Raw genomic sequence first — 18,148 nt, forward strand, 5'->3', positions numbered from 1 at the left:
ATGTTCTACATATAAACTACAGACGTATTTATAGAGTATTTACCCTTGCATACCTATTTCCGGGTATTTCCTTTAATTGATGTTAAAATTTTGTTTTCCAAGCTGCTTTGAAGTGACTTTCTCATATTGACATGTTTTTGACCTATTCATGCATTTAATTAGATTCCTGTAAATATATCTCAATCCCGATACATATTTTTGGAATCAGTAAAATGACCATAAACTGCCAAATTTCGTTAAGATAGCTTTACAATTTAGAGGCTATTATTGCATAGCTACTCAACATACAAAAAAATTAATAAAATCCGTCATGGCATTCGTTGGAGCCTGGACGGACAAACATTTGATCAATCCCATAATGCCCTTCCATGGTTTGCTGACCAAAAGGAGGGTATAAACAACCGGCAAAACGGCTCTGAAAATGCCACGCATGCAAGGTAAAATCCACCTTTTGCATAACAATAAGGACGATCTTCGGCCTCATAGCATATTATAAGTGTAAACGCGGCTAGGTGAGGTTTTTGCCTGTTGTACACACCTTTCCAAATCCAGCAGTTCGTTCAAACCGTTTTTACGCTCTCCCAACATATTTTTGCGTTGATAGCAAAGAAAACGATGTGTGCAATTTTATTATTTAAATAATATTTAATTTGTATGTTTAATTCGTTTGAAAAACAGTTAATAGATAAATTTACATTCTTTAAGTTACATGATTTGTTTTGTATCTTTGTTATGCTTTCAATATCCTTACAACATATTCGTCTCATTATTGTTTTATGCATTTTTAATGCATTCTCGTCTGATAAAGTTATGAAACTGTATGTATTTATAACTAAACTTTAACTGCGATCATAGAAAAGTTAATTTTAATTTCTTAATAAGGCTCATTTTACGTTTTCATTACTTTACTTTCGCACTCCACTCTAATTTTCAATACACTCTTCGTCATTTATTCGACAGGGGCCTACGACTAAAGGTTAAATGAAACAAAGATGATTTGCAATACAAAACACGGAACAGTTTAAAAATGTTAAATCATAAAATATCATAAACAGTTAAGGATAACGTTAACAGAATAGGCGACAGATAATTGTAAATTTTGGGTTTTGCATTGGTCTGGGTCTGGTCTCTTCCACAAATTGAATATTTTACAGCAGCGGAGCAGCATGGTTTAAAACATAATCATATGAGGAAGGAGAGGCCAGGAGAGGCGGGGCCATTCTCTGTATGTATGAGTTGGGTTGGGTTTGGTTTGAGTGCGCGTGTTCTTTGTTGGTGTTGTGTTTTGTAGGTAGTGTCGGTTTAACAACTATCGTAGTTCCCATCCTACATGACGTCTTACATATTTAGTTAACTTAGGCGCCTAGTCTAACAGTAACTAAACTAACAAGTACGCGCTTGTTCTTTTCTCCGTTCTCTACGATTTGGCTACGCCGGCTCCTCCACGCGTTCGCTTGGCAGTAGGCTCTGTTGTGTCTGCTGCTCGGATGTTATCAAAAAGATTGTTCTCCTGTAAAACAAAAAATTTCAGTTAATATTCACATTCCACAAGCTTATTTCTTTTTATTCTAACCTGTGGATCCTCATCATCTGAGAGGGACGGCTCTGCGTGCCTTTTCGGTGCAGCAACCGCTCGAGATGTTGCCATTGCTGTCGTGGTGGCTTTATTCACTTTGGCGCCCAACGTATACACGTCCAGCGGTATATAGACCTCGTTGTTCTGGAAGTTTGCAGCGGCAGGCTGCTTATAATACATTTCTGGCAATGCCAGTGGCATGGAGAATGTGTTCGAGTTGCTTTCACTGATGTGTCCCATCTTCGAGTCGATTATGTACATGGCGAGATCGCAGAGTGCCCACATTTTCTGATAATTTAAAAGAGTGCATGGTTTTAAAAGAGAAACGGGACCCAAAAACCTTTTTAAGGCAGTTTTGCATACATAGTTATTGCGCTTGTCGGAACCTTGACTGAATTCGCGGTGCTTTATCAGCTGAAGGAGTTGCTTGTAGAAACCATAGACGAAGGATTCCCGCTTGGCCATCAGCGGTTCCAGTATGAAGCGCAGACATTTCTCCATTTTTCGCAGCTGAACATAGTCCTCGTGATTCGTATAGCCTGGATCGTGGACCAGCACGGGAATGGCAAAAGCCAGCATGTAGTCAGGTAGAATGTGCAGCGATTGTGATTCCGTTGAGCTGTCGGGGGCTATTAAATGGAAATGGTCGTATCCTATGCAAATATAAACCATTTAAATCGCACACTTACAGGTCATAGCAACAGTCTCGAGATATTCCCGACGTTTGTTCACATCCGTGTCCACATAGTGACGCACCAGGTCTTGCAATCTGTTGCAAAATATTGAATTGAAAATAATGGAAACTGGAGAAACTTGAATTATTAGATTTCTCACTTTCTGTCAGTTTCCAGGCCAGCAAGCACGTACAAGCCCATAAAGTCCAAGGGTAAGCAATTCCTTGGCAGGCTCCTGCCTAGGCCCTTGTGCAGCTTGCGTGCAAAGATTTCCCGCACCTGGGGCACCGGATCAGTCTGAGCAACAACAAATAGTTAGCGAGAGTTCTCTGATAATACGAAGGACCACTCACCATAAGCTGAGAGAGCTGCAAATACTGCTCGGCACTGTACTGATCGCCTACGCCCTTCTGTTCACAAACCTTGAGCATCGCACAAGCAGCGCCCAAGCGTAACCAGGACTTCTCAGCTCCACAGAGACGATTCTGGGCGAGAAGATCGCCACGTTGATTGACAAAGGCGGCCAACATCCGGAATGTCTTCTGGGCAGCGTGTTCATCCGTGCGCAGGCCGAGCAGCCAGCGGGCCATGGCCTTTAGGGCATCCAGCTTGCACAGCGTGTCTGGCGGGAGATCTTCTTCGGCACACCAATCAGCATCGTCGGGCAGATCGTAGTCCCGCTGCACTGGCACCTCCTGAATGAGCAGCTCCTTGACAATACGGCGGGCAATCATGTTCTTGATGGGTGTGAGGAACGCCTGAGGCATGTTATAGGCAATGTGGCCCAGGGCCACTATTTTCGTGCGCTGATGTGCGCAGTTTGCTGTCAGCTTCAGACGCAGTGACTCAATGATTTCGTTGAAAATGGGATGCACCGTCTGTGTCGTGGTCGATGCACTTCCGCCACCTCCAGCTCCATCGGTGGGCGCCGACGATTGACTGTTGACGAAAATACAGCGTACCGCGTGCTTGGCCTGCTTGGGAGTTCCAATTAAGGCAAAGGCTCGGCAGATTGGAGCCAACTCATTGAGAATCGCCGGCGTGGCGTCAATCAACGGTTGATAGCGTCCCAAATGCGTGAGGGTCTTCAGCACCAGTGGCGCCACATAATCGTGCTCATAGCTGAGCAAGGCGATCAAATGACGCAAAGAGGTATCGGTGAAAAAGTGAGCCGAGAAAACATATGAGAGCATCTGAAAAGCAGACAAGAGGTTACAGTTGTGCATGCTGCCTGGCGTCATACTTTAGCTTACACTCAGAAGCTTGAGTCCGCGCTCGCCTGCCTCTTCGGATGATATGCCAATCTCTTCGCATATAGAACCACCCTGAATGCATTGGTCAATCAGGCTGCCGGAGAATAGGGAAGGATTAGGTGTAACATGAAAGACTCAATCTTGACTTTGGCTTACCCTATCAGCACACCAGTGGACTCCTTATCCACCATCACGGAGGCCACGCGCTCAATCAGCATCTTGACCGTATTGTAGTACAGATTTGATTGGACGTGGGAGCCCAGCTTTTTCAGAAGGGTGCCCATAGTGTCGGCACACTCACGACAACTGACATCGCGCTTCAGGACAATGTTGATGCAGCGCAACAGCTGGGCATCTTTGCGTAGATTGTTACTGAATTGTGTGAGATATTCGGAAGCTTTCAAGGGATCGGGAAGCAATCTACAAGCGACACACACAGTTCAGTTCAGTCATCAGTTAATAATTTATATTATTCTTTCACTCACTTGGCAATGGTGGTCTGTTTAACAGCCAGTTGACCGAGCACCCGGGGAGTAAACTCCTTGGAGTGATGCAGCTTGATCCAATCGCTAACCGTGTTGCGTGTCTTCATTTGATTCTTTTGCAGTTCAACAAAGGCCTTGGTTGCATTCGCATCAAGATCGCCCAGCAGATGGTACAGTTTCTTCATGCGCTCCTCGGGCGCCAGTTTGTAGGGCACCAATGAGGTGATAAGCAAACGCTCTACTAGCAGGCGATCCTCCAGACCCACCTTGTAGTAGCCGTGCAGTATCTTGTTCTTGATCCAGTCCACTCTCTGCTTGGCATCAGCACTCAAGTCATTTGGTTCGCAGATGGCCACTTTGTAGATGTAGGCCAGGCCATTCATGGCGTTTCGTCGAATCTTGTATTTTTTGTCCAGCGTCCGCTCGCGCACAATCTCGAGTAGTTCGGGCGCCTCTATTACTACGCTGAATTCCCTCTTGGCCGTCGCCACAATGGCCATGACCACTTCGTGGCGCACATTTTCGTCCAAATCGTGATTACGCAGGCGCAACTTTTCCGTTATATCAGGTTCCAGATGTGGGTGATTTAGAAGAAAATGCGTGGACGATTGTACGCACTTGACACGCACTGCCTCCGAGATATCGCAGAAGCGGCCCAAGAAGGTGCGTAACAGGTTTTGATATTTCTGCGACAGCTGCGAGTCCTTCTCGGAGAACATGCGCGACAGCAACGTGGTGGCTTCTGTTGGGTCAGGAATAAGATTATCCACATTTATAGACGAGTATATTAAGAGTGCATCGTGACATCACTTACTCAGCCTTTCTGCATCATCAGTGGACAGTAGTTTGTTCTCCAATTGGGGCAGCACGGAGTACAGAAGATCGGGATTGATGCGATTAAGCTCATAGATGATATCATATATTTTGTTTGTAATAGACAGTTTGTTGTTCGGCTTATCCATGACCAATGCACGGTTAAAGAACTAGGAGGGCATGAAGAAATAGAGCTTCTTCAGTTGGTATATAAACTGAACATCACTATTCATTCATACCATTTTGATTGGGGACTCCAATGCGTCACCGGTCTTGGCGAGCAGTTGCTCGGTTATATGTGCAGCACATCTGTTGCTTGATTTATTTGGTTCCACTATGTTAATCAGTAAGAGGTCCAGAAGATCCACGGACAAATTGTCAGCCTCGGTTATCAGGGCACTTAGCACGTCCAGGAAAAAGTTTGTGATCTTGGCACTGTGCTGATCGCTGCAAGGAAATGGTAGTCAAATTAATTGCTTGGTTATAAACCAATCGCCTGAGACTCACTTCACAATTTTAAAAATGGTACTAAACAGGTCGTGGAAGATTTCCTGGCAGTCCTCGAGCTCGGAGCACATGTTGAAAGACTTGACAAAGGCTAAGTTCTCCAATAGATAAAAGTAACGCTTGAAGGACGGATCGCGGGGATCCTTTAGACCGTGCAATTGTTTGATAAAAAACTTGAAAATGCTTTTGATTTGATCTTGCTCTTTGTAGGGGGCCTCAGGCGCATATACGCGCAATACATCCGCTATGCAGCACGCTACCAGCAGTTGGACATCGCGGGATGTATGCTGCATAAAGAAGTCGTCCAGCAAGTGGAGTGCCAATGGTATATATTGTTGATAGAGATTGTCATCCTGGTCCATGGTCTGCAGGACATTGGCGAGTGTCTGCCAATGAGGATAATCTGACTTTCATTCGTTGTTAATTGATTTCCGGAAAAACTGACCTTAAGGCGGCGTATGAGCTCGTCTGTGCCCAGGTCTTCCACCAATGGCCGACAGCCGTTCGGATAAACAATGTCCGTCATCCTCACCCACTGAAGCCGGACAGGACGGAAATCGGCAGGCGCTGATCTGAAACCCAAAAGCGTGTACTTGTATGTAGTAGAATTTCCACATCAAAACCACATTTTCCAACAACAATTTTAGGCGACCCTCAATGAACAAATAGCAGTGCCAAATCGGAGGGTGCCATTGCCACAGCCCCACTCACGCATACGCTCTCGCGTACACGTACACGTACTCCACTCACACTCGCACGTTTGCAGTGTTTTCCTCGTTTCGACAAACAAAACAAAAAATATTTAAATTCTGTGTTTTCATAATGCTTTTTGTACTAATCGGGGACGGGCAAAATGGCAGAGGAAAATTTCTGATGTGCAATCTTACTTTTCTTCACAACGGGCAGCGGCGGTACAATTCTTTGCCAATTTTCAGCCGCTTCTTTTTGGTGCACACAAACGAAATCACTGCAAATAACTTTGGAATGGACGTTTATTTACACATGTTCCAACGTCTTGGTTATTTTTGAGCGGCGCGTATGTTGTTAAAAAAGAAAAACTTTTGCAGGGCATTTATGCAGAGTCGCACGCCATCATGACCGCGGATTTACGAACTTAACCCACTTAAACCCCCTCTATTTAAACAGTTTAACGACTTGAGGTAAATGGCGAAAAATATGGTAAGTTCTTTTTGTAGATCCATGCCAACTTTTCTCTGAACTTAAAAAAACTACGATATCTTTCACCTGAATTGCGCTAAAATGATTACATTTTCTTCATATATTTTGGTGGCATATTAAAATAGCCCCTTGGTCTACAATGTGCTAATCATTATCCGTCAAGTATTGGAAACAATATTTTTTGATTTTGATATTCCGTGGAATATTACAAGCTAGATGGATCGCGCAGCTAAAAACTAAAACATGGTTTGAACAAAAACGTTAAACAAAAACAAAATTGCAATGTTGTCACGGCAATGTTGCTGGTATTTGAAGACTTGTTGCTTATCAAACGGAGTATGGGTCATTGTATACCCTATCCAAACTATTTTTAAAACGTAATTAACACAGAAATTGTTACGAACCTTTGTTTTCTTCGGGGCAAGGCCGGCTAGCCAGTCATCCCAGGGCTGGGTACTTCCCAAGCCCTCAGGTCGCACAATATACCAACTAATTGGACATCTCGAACAAATTGAAACAACAAAAGTAACCGACAAAAAAAAACTGCAAACGGACTCTACTCGACAAACAACATTACAGTAACTTCCTTCAACACAGACGTGGACCAGGTCGAGGTGTCGATGTTTTTACCCCTGACGTACCCTCCCTACCTGAGATCTGAATAACAACGTTTTGGATCTCCCTGCCATGTGCAGCAGCCTTACCCTCTCGTTGCTGTGGCTCCTCTTCCCCCCATATGAAACGCTTAGCAATTCATTTTCTTCGTTATAATTTTCACTTCAATTTCCTAATTTTACACGGTATCATCGCTACACTAAGCCTGCCTATTCATACCCCCTTCATCTTATCACTACGGGCGGTTAATAAATAAATAGATAAATAGAAATAATTAACATAATAAATATAAATAAGTTACATATAGATATAATATGGACGGACTTAAATTAGGGGATTAACATATACATATAAATGGAGACGTCTAACAAAAATAAATAATGGGAGTAAATAAGTTAATTGATGATTTTTTTTTAATTGATGCAGCGCAACAGCTGGGCATCTTTGCGTAGATTGTTACTGAATTGTGTGAGATATTCGGAAGCTTTCAAGGGATCGGGAAGCAATCTACAAGCGACACACACAGTTCAGTTCAGTCATCAGCATAGCTCGCAAACGACGGTCAACACTTTTTCCCTTTGCTGTCGCGTCACTGACAAAACCGAAAAAGACCACGAAGACACGGTCTCTCACTGAGCAGAACACTTTTTGTCTCTTCGCTTGTGTTATGTGTTTCGGGTTTTCGGGTGAGCCCGACACACGATCGTGTCTCACAATAACAACTTAGAAAGACACTTTGGTCCATGATGCAATTATACAAGGTGGTCTCGTCGGCAAAAGTTAGTCCCTTAACGTATGCTAGCAATAAGTGCGAGTGAAGGGCACATAGTACCTGAGACGGTATATGTTGATATTGATTAACCCTTAACAGGCCCGTGGGTTTTAAAATTTTAAAATAAAATGATTTTACTGATATATTAATATTTAAATTTTATGCAGCCATTAATAATTTTTCTTCAACATTTTCGCTTCTAGCTCTTGCTTAAGCCGGTTGCGTTTTTTTTTCTTGCTCCCGCATTCTCCGCCCTTTGCCTAAATATCATACAACATTGTTGTGTCTTTGTTTTGATTTATTATCGCATCTCTTTAATTTGATTCTACTTTGTGTTAACCACCAGTGTTTTGTTTGTAAACAAGTGTTAAATATAAATTCAATATTGCAACGTAACACATCGGACTCGTGCAGGCAATTTGTTATTGTTTTTTGCCCAGTCTGCTTTTCGTTATCGCTTCTTCGGTGTGCACTGTTCTCGCGCATCAGCGTTTGCATCGCCCACACTCTCTCGTGAGCATACGCGGGCTTCTCGCATTGTTGCTCTCACTCTCTCTGGATTGCCTATACTCTCCCTCTCTGTGGACTTTTCTTTTGTGTCTCTGCTTTGGTGAGTTTACTGCTCGTTTTCTGCACTTCGTTGGATCATCTGCTTTGAATTATTGCCGCTGCAGCTGATTGTCTGGCTCGCTCTGCTGTCTGCTCTCCTACTTTACCTGCGATCTCACTCCGTTCTCTTATTATTCGTGCACAGTGATTCTACTGCTGTCAATAATGGCAATCGTTTGTAGTGCAAAGAAATGTGAATTCGGTGGTGTTATCATTGGTGATTCATTTCTTAGCTGCTGGCTGTGCGACAATTTTGCCCACATAAAATGTGCTGGTGGTGGAAATTTTGGCCGGCTGAATGATCTGATCTCGAAACGCATGGGCCTGTCTTGGTCATGTCTGGCTTGTCGGGAGATTGAGGCCGAAATGCGCACATTTATGAGACAGACTCGAACTGGGTTTCTGGATGTCCGGAAACAATTTGTGGCTCTCAACGAGAAATTTCTTGCCCTTGAATCACAGTTTCTTGGGCTCAAACTCTTGAGCGAATCGCCTAGACGGAAAATTCCGCATAATGATACCAATCTCTTGCAACCTAATCCGATTGGCACGCCTGCCTCCCACCTTCATCCATCGGAAGCATCCATCGGCATGCCACGCCGTTGTCTGTAAATCCGCCAACGGTGGCTCCGGAGTTCTTTACACCGAGCAATGTGCTTCCTTCGAGCACCCAACTCCCCAACAGCATCAATCCCATCCCTGCAGTTTCTGTGGCCGTCACTTCTGACGCGGTGAGTGCTCCTAGTGCGGGTGTGCTGGTTGCTGACGACGTCTTGCCAATTCCTGCTCCAATTCCTGCTCCAATTCCTGCTCCAATTCCTGCTACAATTCCTACTCCAATTCCTGCTACAGCCATTGCTGCCAATTCCTCTGCCCTTGTACCGAGATCTCTTTTAGGAGTGGCTCCACCATCTCGATCTCGCTCGGGACTTCAACTTAAAGCAGTGGTCCCTCGGAAAGCAATATTTGTTTCTCGTCTTATTCCTGAGGCTACAACGGAGGATGTTAAACAACATCTTGCCGCTAAAATTAACACTTCGCCTGTTGATATAGTTGTGACTAAATTTACATTTAAACATAAGCGCAACATATCATCCTTTAAAATTCTTCTCCCTGATTCTTTACTATCCTGTTCTCTAGAACCGTCAATATGGCCTGAGCATACAATTGTGCATGAGTTCCTTCTCAAAGATTCGAACTCGATTCCAAGAATTACCGAACGTGCTCCAAAAAACTGATGTACTATTTTTCCATGCACTATCAGAACGTTCGCAGTTTGCTGGGAATGTTGCGTCAAATTCATACTAATAGCGCGTCCTTTGATTTCGATGCCATCGCGTTTACCGAAACCTGGCTTAACTCCTCTGTCAATGATCACGAAATTTTCATTGATAGTTACACTATTTATAGAATGGACCGCCCATCTTTTGCAGGTGGGGTTCTGATTGCAGTTAAATCTGTTTACTCATCTGAGTTATTCCCATTCAATAACATTCATGGATTTGAATTTGTTGCAGTCAAAGTTCGTGTTGGCTCCGCATTTTTCTATTTAACCTGCTCTTACATTCCTCCCAGGTCTGATGCTGAGCTTTACTTACACCACCTTTCAGCAATTAATAATGTTGTTTCTACATTAGGGTGCAATGATCGAATTATTGTCATGGGGGACTTTAACCTCCCATTTCTTTCTTGGCTGCCTTGTAATGACGCTAACCTGTTGTTTCCCAATTGCCATAATGACTTTATCAATGGGCTAACGGATATTTCCCTTGTCCAAATTAATGCCGTTAAAAACATTAGGGACAGACTTCTTGACCTCGTTTTTGTTAACGATGGTTCTCTTGCTACTGTATCTAGAGCAAGCCCAATATCTCTCCCTGAAGATCCTTACCATCCAACTTTGTTGATATCACTGGAGTGTACACAATCTGGAGGTGCTGACAGTTCCATGGCTCCTTGTCACATAAAGTGTTTTCGCAAAACAAACTTTATTGATTTAGATCTACATCTCTCGCGTGTTGATTGGTCGTTTCTTTATTCATTACCGAACATAGATGCAACTGTTAACTCGTTTTATAGTTCTATTTACTCCGCCCTTAATACGTTTGTTCCAGATATCACTGTACCTGTATCGTCCAAGCCTCCCTGGTTCTCCAAGTATTTGTCATACTTAAAAAATAATAAATCCCGGCTCTATAAAAAGTACCAGAAGTCGGGCTCCACGTTGGCCTTAGCTCTATACTCCTCCGCTCGCTCTCTGTTCCTTGCCGTCAATAGTCAGTGTTATAATCATTACCTTTCACAATGTAGTAGTAACTTTCGTAGTGATCCTAAAAAATTCTATTCGTTCGTTAATTCTAAGCGCAAGTCAAACGTTTTTCCTCCGTCCCTTCGTTACCAGAACAAAACAGAAGCTTCTGCTGTTGGTATTGCAAATTTATTCGCTAACTTTTTCCAAACAACGTACTCGTCTCATATTTACAACGCATCCACTCCGTATCCGTACCAGCTACCTCAAGCTAACAGCATTTTTCTGCCCTTTTTCGAGGAAAGCGTTGTTCTGGAAGGTTTGTCATCTATGGACATATCGTTTTCTGCGGGTCCAGATAAAGTACCAAGTTGCATCTTAAAACACTGTGCCCAGTCCCTTTGCAAACCCTTGACCTTTCTCTTCAACCTCTCCTTGGAACAGTCTTGTCTCCCAGTAATTTGGAATGAGTCCTACATCATTCCGCTTCACAAAAAAGGTTCAAGATCAAACATTGAAAACTATCGTGGTATCGCAAAGCTTTCCGCCATCCCGAAGCTTCTTGAGTTCCTGGTCACCCGGCAACTGCAACATCTTTGTTGCAGCTTGATATCTCCGTCGCAACACGGTTTTTTCAGACATCGTTCAACATCGACTAACCTTCTTGAGTTTTCTAACCTAATCCACCGTGGTTTTCAAATTGGTTTGCAGACGGATGTAGTTTTTACGGACTTCAGCAAGGCATTCGATTCTGTGAACCATGCTCTGCTTATTCAAAAGCTCTCTTTATTAGGGTTCCCAACGAATCTTCTAGATTGGATTTTGTCCTATCTCTCTAACCGTACTCAATGTGTTTTGTTTTCTAACGTGTTGTCAAATACTGTTAATGTTACTTCAGGTGTGCCACAGGGAAGTCATCTGGGCCCGCTTCTGTTTATTTTATTTGTGAACGACCTTCCTCAAGTTATAACATACTCTACTACACTAATGTATGCTGATGATGTCAAAATCTGTCTTTCTTACTCTGATTGGTATTTGCACACACGCCTTCAACTTGATCTAAGTGAACTACTATTGTGGTGTTCAACTAATCTTCTTTTTCTGAACCTTTCCAAATGCAAACTTATGACATTTTACCGTCGCGCTCCTCATTTTGTCTCATATGTTCTAGGAAATCATGTCCTTGAGCGAATTTCGAGTTCAAATGACCTCGGAGTCCTTTTTGATCATAAGATGTGTTTCAACACCCATATAGCTGCAACTGTAAATAAAGCTAAGGGTGTTTTAGCGTTCATCAAGCGTTGGTCCAAGGAGTTTGACGACCCGTACGTTACGAAACAACTGTACATCTCGTTAGTACGTCCTATATTGGAGTATTGTTCTTGTGTGTGGAGCCCGCAGTATAAAGAGCAGCAGGCTGTTATTGAATCCGTGCAAAAGCAATTTTTAATTTTTGCCCTTCGGAACTTTAACTGGGACTCGGGTAGAATCTTGCCACCCTACCGGTCTAGGCTAAATCTTATTGACCTGCCGTCGTTGCACCATCGCAGAATATGCAATGGCGTAATGTTCGTGCACAAGCTCCTTCTTGGGACTGTTGACTCCCAAACTCTCTTGGGTCAGATTGACTTGGCCGTTCCATCCAGACCTACCCGTACTTTTAGGCCTATCCGTCTACCCATATGTAGGTCTAATTATGCTGATCATGAACCTTTTAGGGTTTTATGCCATAATTATAACTCCCTCTGTAAAACCCTATCCCCTGAACTGTCTCTTAAACTAATTGCATGCAATATTTATAATCATTTAAATTTAGCTAACTTTTAACTTATCCTTTTCCGCCTTTAGTAACGAAGTACCATTATTAACAGATAATTTGTTAATTTAATAAATAAATAAAAATAAAATATTAAAATGTTCTTTTACATAATATATAAAGATTACTTCTAATTCTGTGGTATTTTTTTATATGCTTTTTATAATTTTGTTGTTGTCGGGACATAAGGGTTAAGAATATATCAAAAAACAACAACCTTAACAACCTTCATCATCAACAAGCAAGCATGCACTGAAGATAAGGGACAACACGAACGAACTTCGGCTCCCGACGAGACCACCTTGTATAATTGCATCATGCTTTGGTCAAGCGCTCACAGCAAAAGTGTCTTTAGATGAGCAGAACCAAAAAAGTGTCTGAGTAGTGTTTTTAGTTTTTTTTTCGTGTATATGTTTATTTATTCATGTTTTCCGCATCTTTTGGGCTATTGTATTGTAATATGTATATTTATTTGCAAAATTGGCAAACGAACATTTTCGTTTTGCTTTTCACGATTCATTTTAAGCTCCAATAGTCAAACCGTATAGAATTCACAACAATTGATAGTTGCCTAAGCATCACACGTACAAGCACGCATACATACGCAAAAGACACTTTGTTCGTTCACTCGCGACAAGGTGCTCAGTGAAAAACAGGAACAAAAGAGAAGTGAAAAAATCGGTCTTTGCTTGAGCGAAGAGCGAGTTGAGCAAAAACAGATTTGATCGGGTCTTTTCAGTCCATATTCTCAATGTGTCCGTCAATGAGAGGTTTAACAACAGTTATTTGCGAGCTATGGTCATCAGTTAATCATTTATGTTAGGTATTATATTAATATCTATATACGGTCACACCATCCAAGGCAGATAGAATAAAAAAGAATCTTGAAGACAACGCGTGCTTAAGTCTGAGTGTCAATACACTACATAATTGGCGACGAGGATAAAATAAAATGTATTAATATACATTCACATGTTAAAAGTGCATATAATATATGAATAGCAACATGACGAAAAATGAAGCACCAACATTCTATCAAATGGCAACTATTGCTGAGTTCTCGCCACACCAAGAAACGTTCTGCATTTGGAAGGAAAAATTCGACATACATTTGTGCGAATTGAATGTGAAAGAGGAAAACACAAAAAAGGCAGTTTTGTTGAAGTCGATCGGTACAGCGGCTTACACTGTACTACATAGTTTGTGCAATCCGGTATCACCCGTATCAAAAGCATACAAAGAATTATGTGAAATTTTAAAAACACACTACACACCACCTACACTCATATTCAGAGAAAGAAAAAAATTTCACATGTCCACAAAAAGTGAAGATGAGACTGTAGCGGAGTGGTATGCTCGAGTTAAACAATTGGCATTGGAATGCAAATTTGGCTCAAATCTGGAAGCGTTTGTATTAAACCAATTTGTGATGAGCCTTCCCAACCCTATATATGAAAGAATATGTGAAGAAGACGAAAATCTAACTCTGGCTGATGCACTCAAGAAGGCGATGATCATGGAGACGAAGATCAGCACAAGGAAGACAGAACACAACGTCAACTACATGCATCAAAAGAACGGGACTAGTCAATGGCAGAGGCAAAGAGGCGAGAACAGAGATCAAGCAAAGAGCAACGGCAGAAGTCATTTCAAGGGCAACCGAAACGTGAGTTACAGGGGCGGCAGAAGCGACGGTGACGGCGACGGCGAAAACGACTGCGACGCTGGCAGAGAAAAGAAGCAGCAGCCATGCACACACTGTGGCTGGCGAAATCATAACTCAAACAATTGCAAGTATAAGGCATGCAAATGTCACAGCTGTGGAAAAATAGGTCACTTGGCGAGCATTTGTAAAAATAAATCAAAAAAATCCGTAAATTATGTATCTCAAACAAAACATGACACCTATTCTGATAATAATTTTGATAATGATAATTATAACTTTTCTATCTATAGCGTTGATACAACCTCAACTAATGGAGTATATTATTTACCTGTAAAAATTGATGGAAACATAACGAAAATTGCTTGCGACACTGGTGCACCGTGCACATTGGTTCCAAAAACATTTTACGAAAGCTTAAATACCAGCAGACCACTTAGAAAATGTCTAGTTCCATATGTAGATTACAATGGAGATTCAATCAAAGTTATTGGTGAGTACGATGCAACGATCGAATATCGAGGTCTAAAAAAACAAATTGTTGTTGTTGTAACCAATGCAGTGAGTCCACCTTTGCTAGGTAGAACATTTTTGAGAGCTTTTAATTTTGAGTTAATGCAGGTGAACAATGTGTACGTAAATGAACCAAATTCTGTAATTACAGAACAGATTAAATCGGAGTTTGCTGAAGTTTTTGAGCCTCGTTTAGGTTCATATACTACGAATACGATATCGTTACTATTAAAAGAAGATGCAAAACCAATATTTTTCAAGCCTAGGTCAGTACCATTAGCATGGAAAGAAAAGATTGAAGTGCAGTTACGAAAATTCATAGATGATGGAATTTTAGAGCAAGTTGTTAGTTCTGAATGGGCAACACCTTTGGTACCGATTTTAAAACCAAACGGTGACATACGAATTTGTGGTGACTATAAGGTTACATTAAACCGGTCTTTAGTCGACGTAAAGTATCCACTACCTCGAATAGACGACATTTTTGCAGCGCTTGAAGGGGGTACACTGTATTCAAAACTTGACCTGTCAAATGCTTACAATCAGCTAAATTTAGATGAGCAATCTCAAAATTTGTGTACTTGGAGCACACATATTGGACTATTGAAAGTTAAACGCTTACCATTTGGTATAAAAACTGCAGCAGCTATTTTTCAAAAAACAATGGAAGGGTTGTTTCAGGGTATGCGAGGAGTTGTGGTTTATCAAGATGACATAACAGTTACAGGACGAGATCTTCAAGAACATATTTCAAACCTAAAAGCTGTACTTAGAAAACTGAAATCAGTTGGACTTAAATTAAATGACAAGAAATGTGAGTTCTTTAAATCCAAAATTTGTTACCTAGGATTTTCAATTGACAGGATAGGACTGAGCAAAAACAATGATAGAGTTGCGAGTGTATTGTTTGCACCGGCTCCGGAAAACGTATCACAGCTTAGAGCTTTCATAGGCATGGTAAATTATTATTCAAAGTTTATCAATAATTTCGCTCAGATAATGAGTCCTTTATATGCATTATTAAAGAAAAATACAAAATTTAATTGGACACGCGAATGTCAGAGTGCATATGAAGAGGTAAAGAAAGAAGTAACTTCTGAACAAGTTTTAGTTCACTACAACCCAGATCAACCGTTAGTATTAACGACTGATGCTAGCAGTCATGCAGTTTCAGGTGTTTTATCACATAAATGCAATGAAGATATCAAACCAATAGCATTTGTATCAAGAGCATTATCCAAAAGCGAGCATAATTACAGTACAATCGAGAAAGAGGCCCTGGCTATAGTGTTCTGTGTGAGTAAATTAAGACAGTATCTTTTAGGAAACAAGTTCATCCTTCGAACAGATCACAAACCATTACTAAGCATATTTGGAGACCTGAAAGGACTTCCATTGATGGCCTCTGCACGAATGCAAAGATGGGCACTGACTTTGTCAGGTTTTCAATATACAGTTGAACACATAAAGGGGACCTTAAATATAGCAGATGGACTCTCAAGAATGCCTCAATGGGAAACGGCTGTACCAAACGAAGACTATAATTACATACATTTTATACAGTCCGAAAAGGTGTTCAAAATTAGCTTCAAAGAAATAGCTCGTGAAACACGACGTGACCCAATATTATCAAAAGTTTGTGAGGCAATTAACACTGGTTCGTAGACAAGATTAAAAGGCAGCGAGTTTTCTGCCTACATCTCTAAAACAAATGAACTTTCAGTGGAATATGATTGTATCTTATGGGGACACAGAGTAGTAATTCCAACCAAACTGAGACAAGCTATTTTAGCAGAATTTCATGCATCGCATTTGGGAATAGTAAAAACCAAAATGTTAGCACGTTCTTATGTGTTGTGGCCTTGCATGGATTCTGAAATTGAGAAATTAATTCGAGATTGTATTCCTTGTCAGGAACTACAATCAAGTCAAGAAAAGAGTCTGTTAATACCGTGGAAATCCACAGGAAAGGCTTGGAGTCGAGTACACATAGACTTTGCAGGACCAATTAGAGGTTTTCATTTATTGGTTATTATAGATTCTTATACAAAATGGGCAGAAGTATTCAAAACGAAGGAAATAACTTCATTGTTTACTATCAACAAGCTTAGAGAAGTATTTTGTCGATATGGTTTACCAGACGTGTTAGTTAGTGACAATGGACGACAGTTTACTTCTGATGATTTTAAAACGTTTATGAAAAACAATGGTGTTAATCACATTTTTACTGCTCCAGGACATCCAGCGACTAATGGTCAAGCAGAAAATTTTGTAAAGACTGTTAAGAAATCACTATATGCAAACATAAAGGCTAATGAAAGACAAGATTTTAATACAATTTTAAATAGATTTTTGATCGATTACCGAAATACGATTCATTGTACTACGGGCGAATCTCCTGCTAAATTATTTTTTGGTCGTACACTAAAAACAAGATTTTCGTTGTTAAAACCACCTACGGTCGAAAGCATAATAAATAAAAAACAGACTGAGTGTGTTGTAAATCACAAAGGTAGACGAAGCACAGAATTTTTAAAGGGTCAAAAAGTTATGGTTAGGGACTACAAAAATCCTAACAAAGCAAGCTGGACTCAGGCAACTGTAAAACAACAACTGGGCCCGCGTTCGTATTGTTGTATTTTGGCGAACAATAACAGAGAAATAAAACGTCACCTGGATCAAATTAGAAACCAAAGCACTAACAATCATACATCGCCTAATGCGAAAACACCTGATGTCGAAAGTAATTGTTCAGTAGATGACAATTCCAAAACCAACAATGAACAAATAGTTTCTCAACCAACACCCACCAGGAGAGAGTTGAGACCACGTGGGGCAGGGAAGGTAGTAAAGCGTATTTAACAATAAAATAATATAAAGAAAGGAATTATGAAATCAAATTATGTACAAATTAAACACTGAAACAAATACTAAACAGATTAAGAAGAAAGAAAAATACGAAATCACATAAGTTTTATATACGCTAATTAGATTAAGTACACAAATCAAATTGTTATAAGAAAATAGATTTGTAAATGACATGTATATTAAACATCTAAGGAGAGGCGTGTTAGGTATTATATTAATATCTATATACGGTCACACCATCCAAGGCAGATAGAATAAAAAAGAATCTTGAAGACAACGCGTGCTTAAGTCTGAGTGTCAATACACTACAATTTATATTATTCTTTCACTCACTTGGCAATGGTGGTCTGTTTAACAGCCAGTTGACCGAGCACCCGGGGAGTAAACTCCTTGGAGTGATGCAGCTTGATCCAATCGCTAACCGTGTTGCGTGTCTTCATTTGATTCTTTTGCAGTTCAACAAAGGCCTTGGTTGCATTCGCATCAAGATCGCCCAGCAGAAGGTACAGTTTCTTCATGCGCTCCTCGGGCGCCAGGTTGTAGGGAACCAATGAGGT

The 18,148-nt window shown here is 41.1% G+C and overlaps 1 protein-coding gene across 5 annotated transcripts; it reads right to left on the reverse strand.

Moving 5' to 3' along the window:
• Positions 1-844: 844 nt before the first annotated feature.
• Positions 845-18,124, reverse strand: LOC117185950 (sister chromatid cohesion protein PDS5 homolog A-like). Of its 5 annotated transcripts, XM_033395652.1 has the most exons (15): positions 17,925-18,021; positions 6,196-6,285; positions 5,754-5,880; positions 5,309-5,694; positions 5,041-5,248; positions 4,803-4,971; positions 3,989-4,730; positions 3,660-3,923; positions 3,504-3,597; positions 2,604-3,443; positions 2,411-2,547; positions 2,266-2,345; positions 1,940-2,205; positions 1,574-1,864; positions 845-1,510 (listed from the first exon to the last, which is right to left on the reverse strand). In XM_033395652.1, the coding sequence occupies exons 3-15, from the start codon at positions 5,832-5,834 to the stop codon at positions 1,418-1,420; spliced, it is 3,651 nt and encodes a 1,216-aa protein (XP_033251543.1). In that variant the 5' UTR covers positions 5,835-5,880; positions 6,196-6,285; positions 17,925-18,021; the 3' UTR covers positions 845-1,417. The 5 variants fall into 5 exon arrangements, with proteins under 5 accessions (XP_033251543.1, XP_033251541.1, XP_033251540.1 ...); XM_033395650.1 differs by lacking the exon at positions 6,196-6,285 and having other exon boundaries at positions 5,309-5,673; positions 17,925-18,124; XM_033395649.1 differs by lacking the exon at positions 6,196-6,285 and having other exon boundaries at positions 17,925-18,124.
• Between the last annotated feature and the right edge of the window lie 24 nt (positions 18,125-18,148).

Source organism: Drosophila miranda (genome assembly GCF_003369915.1).
Source record: "Drosophila miranda strain MSH22 chromosome Y unlocalized genomic scaffold, D.miranda_PacBio2.1 Contig_Y1_pilon, whole genome shotgun sequence".
Lineage (NCBI taxonomy): Eukaryota > Metazoa > Arthropoda > Insecta > Diptera > Drosophilidae > Drosophila > Drosophila miranda.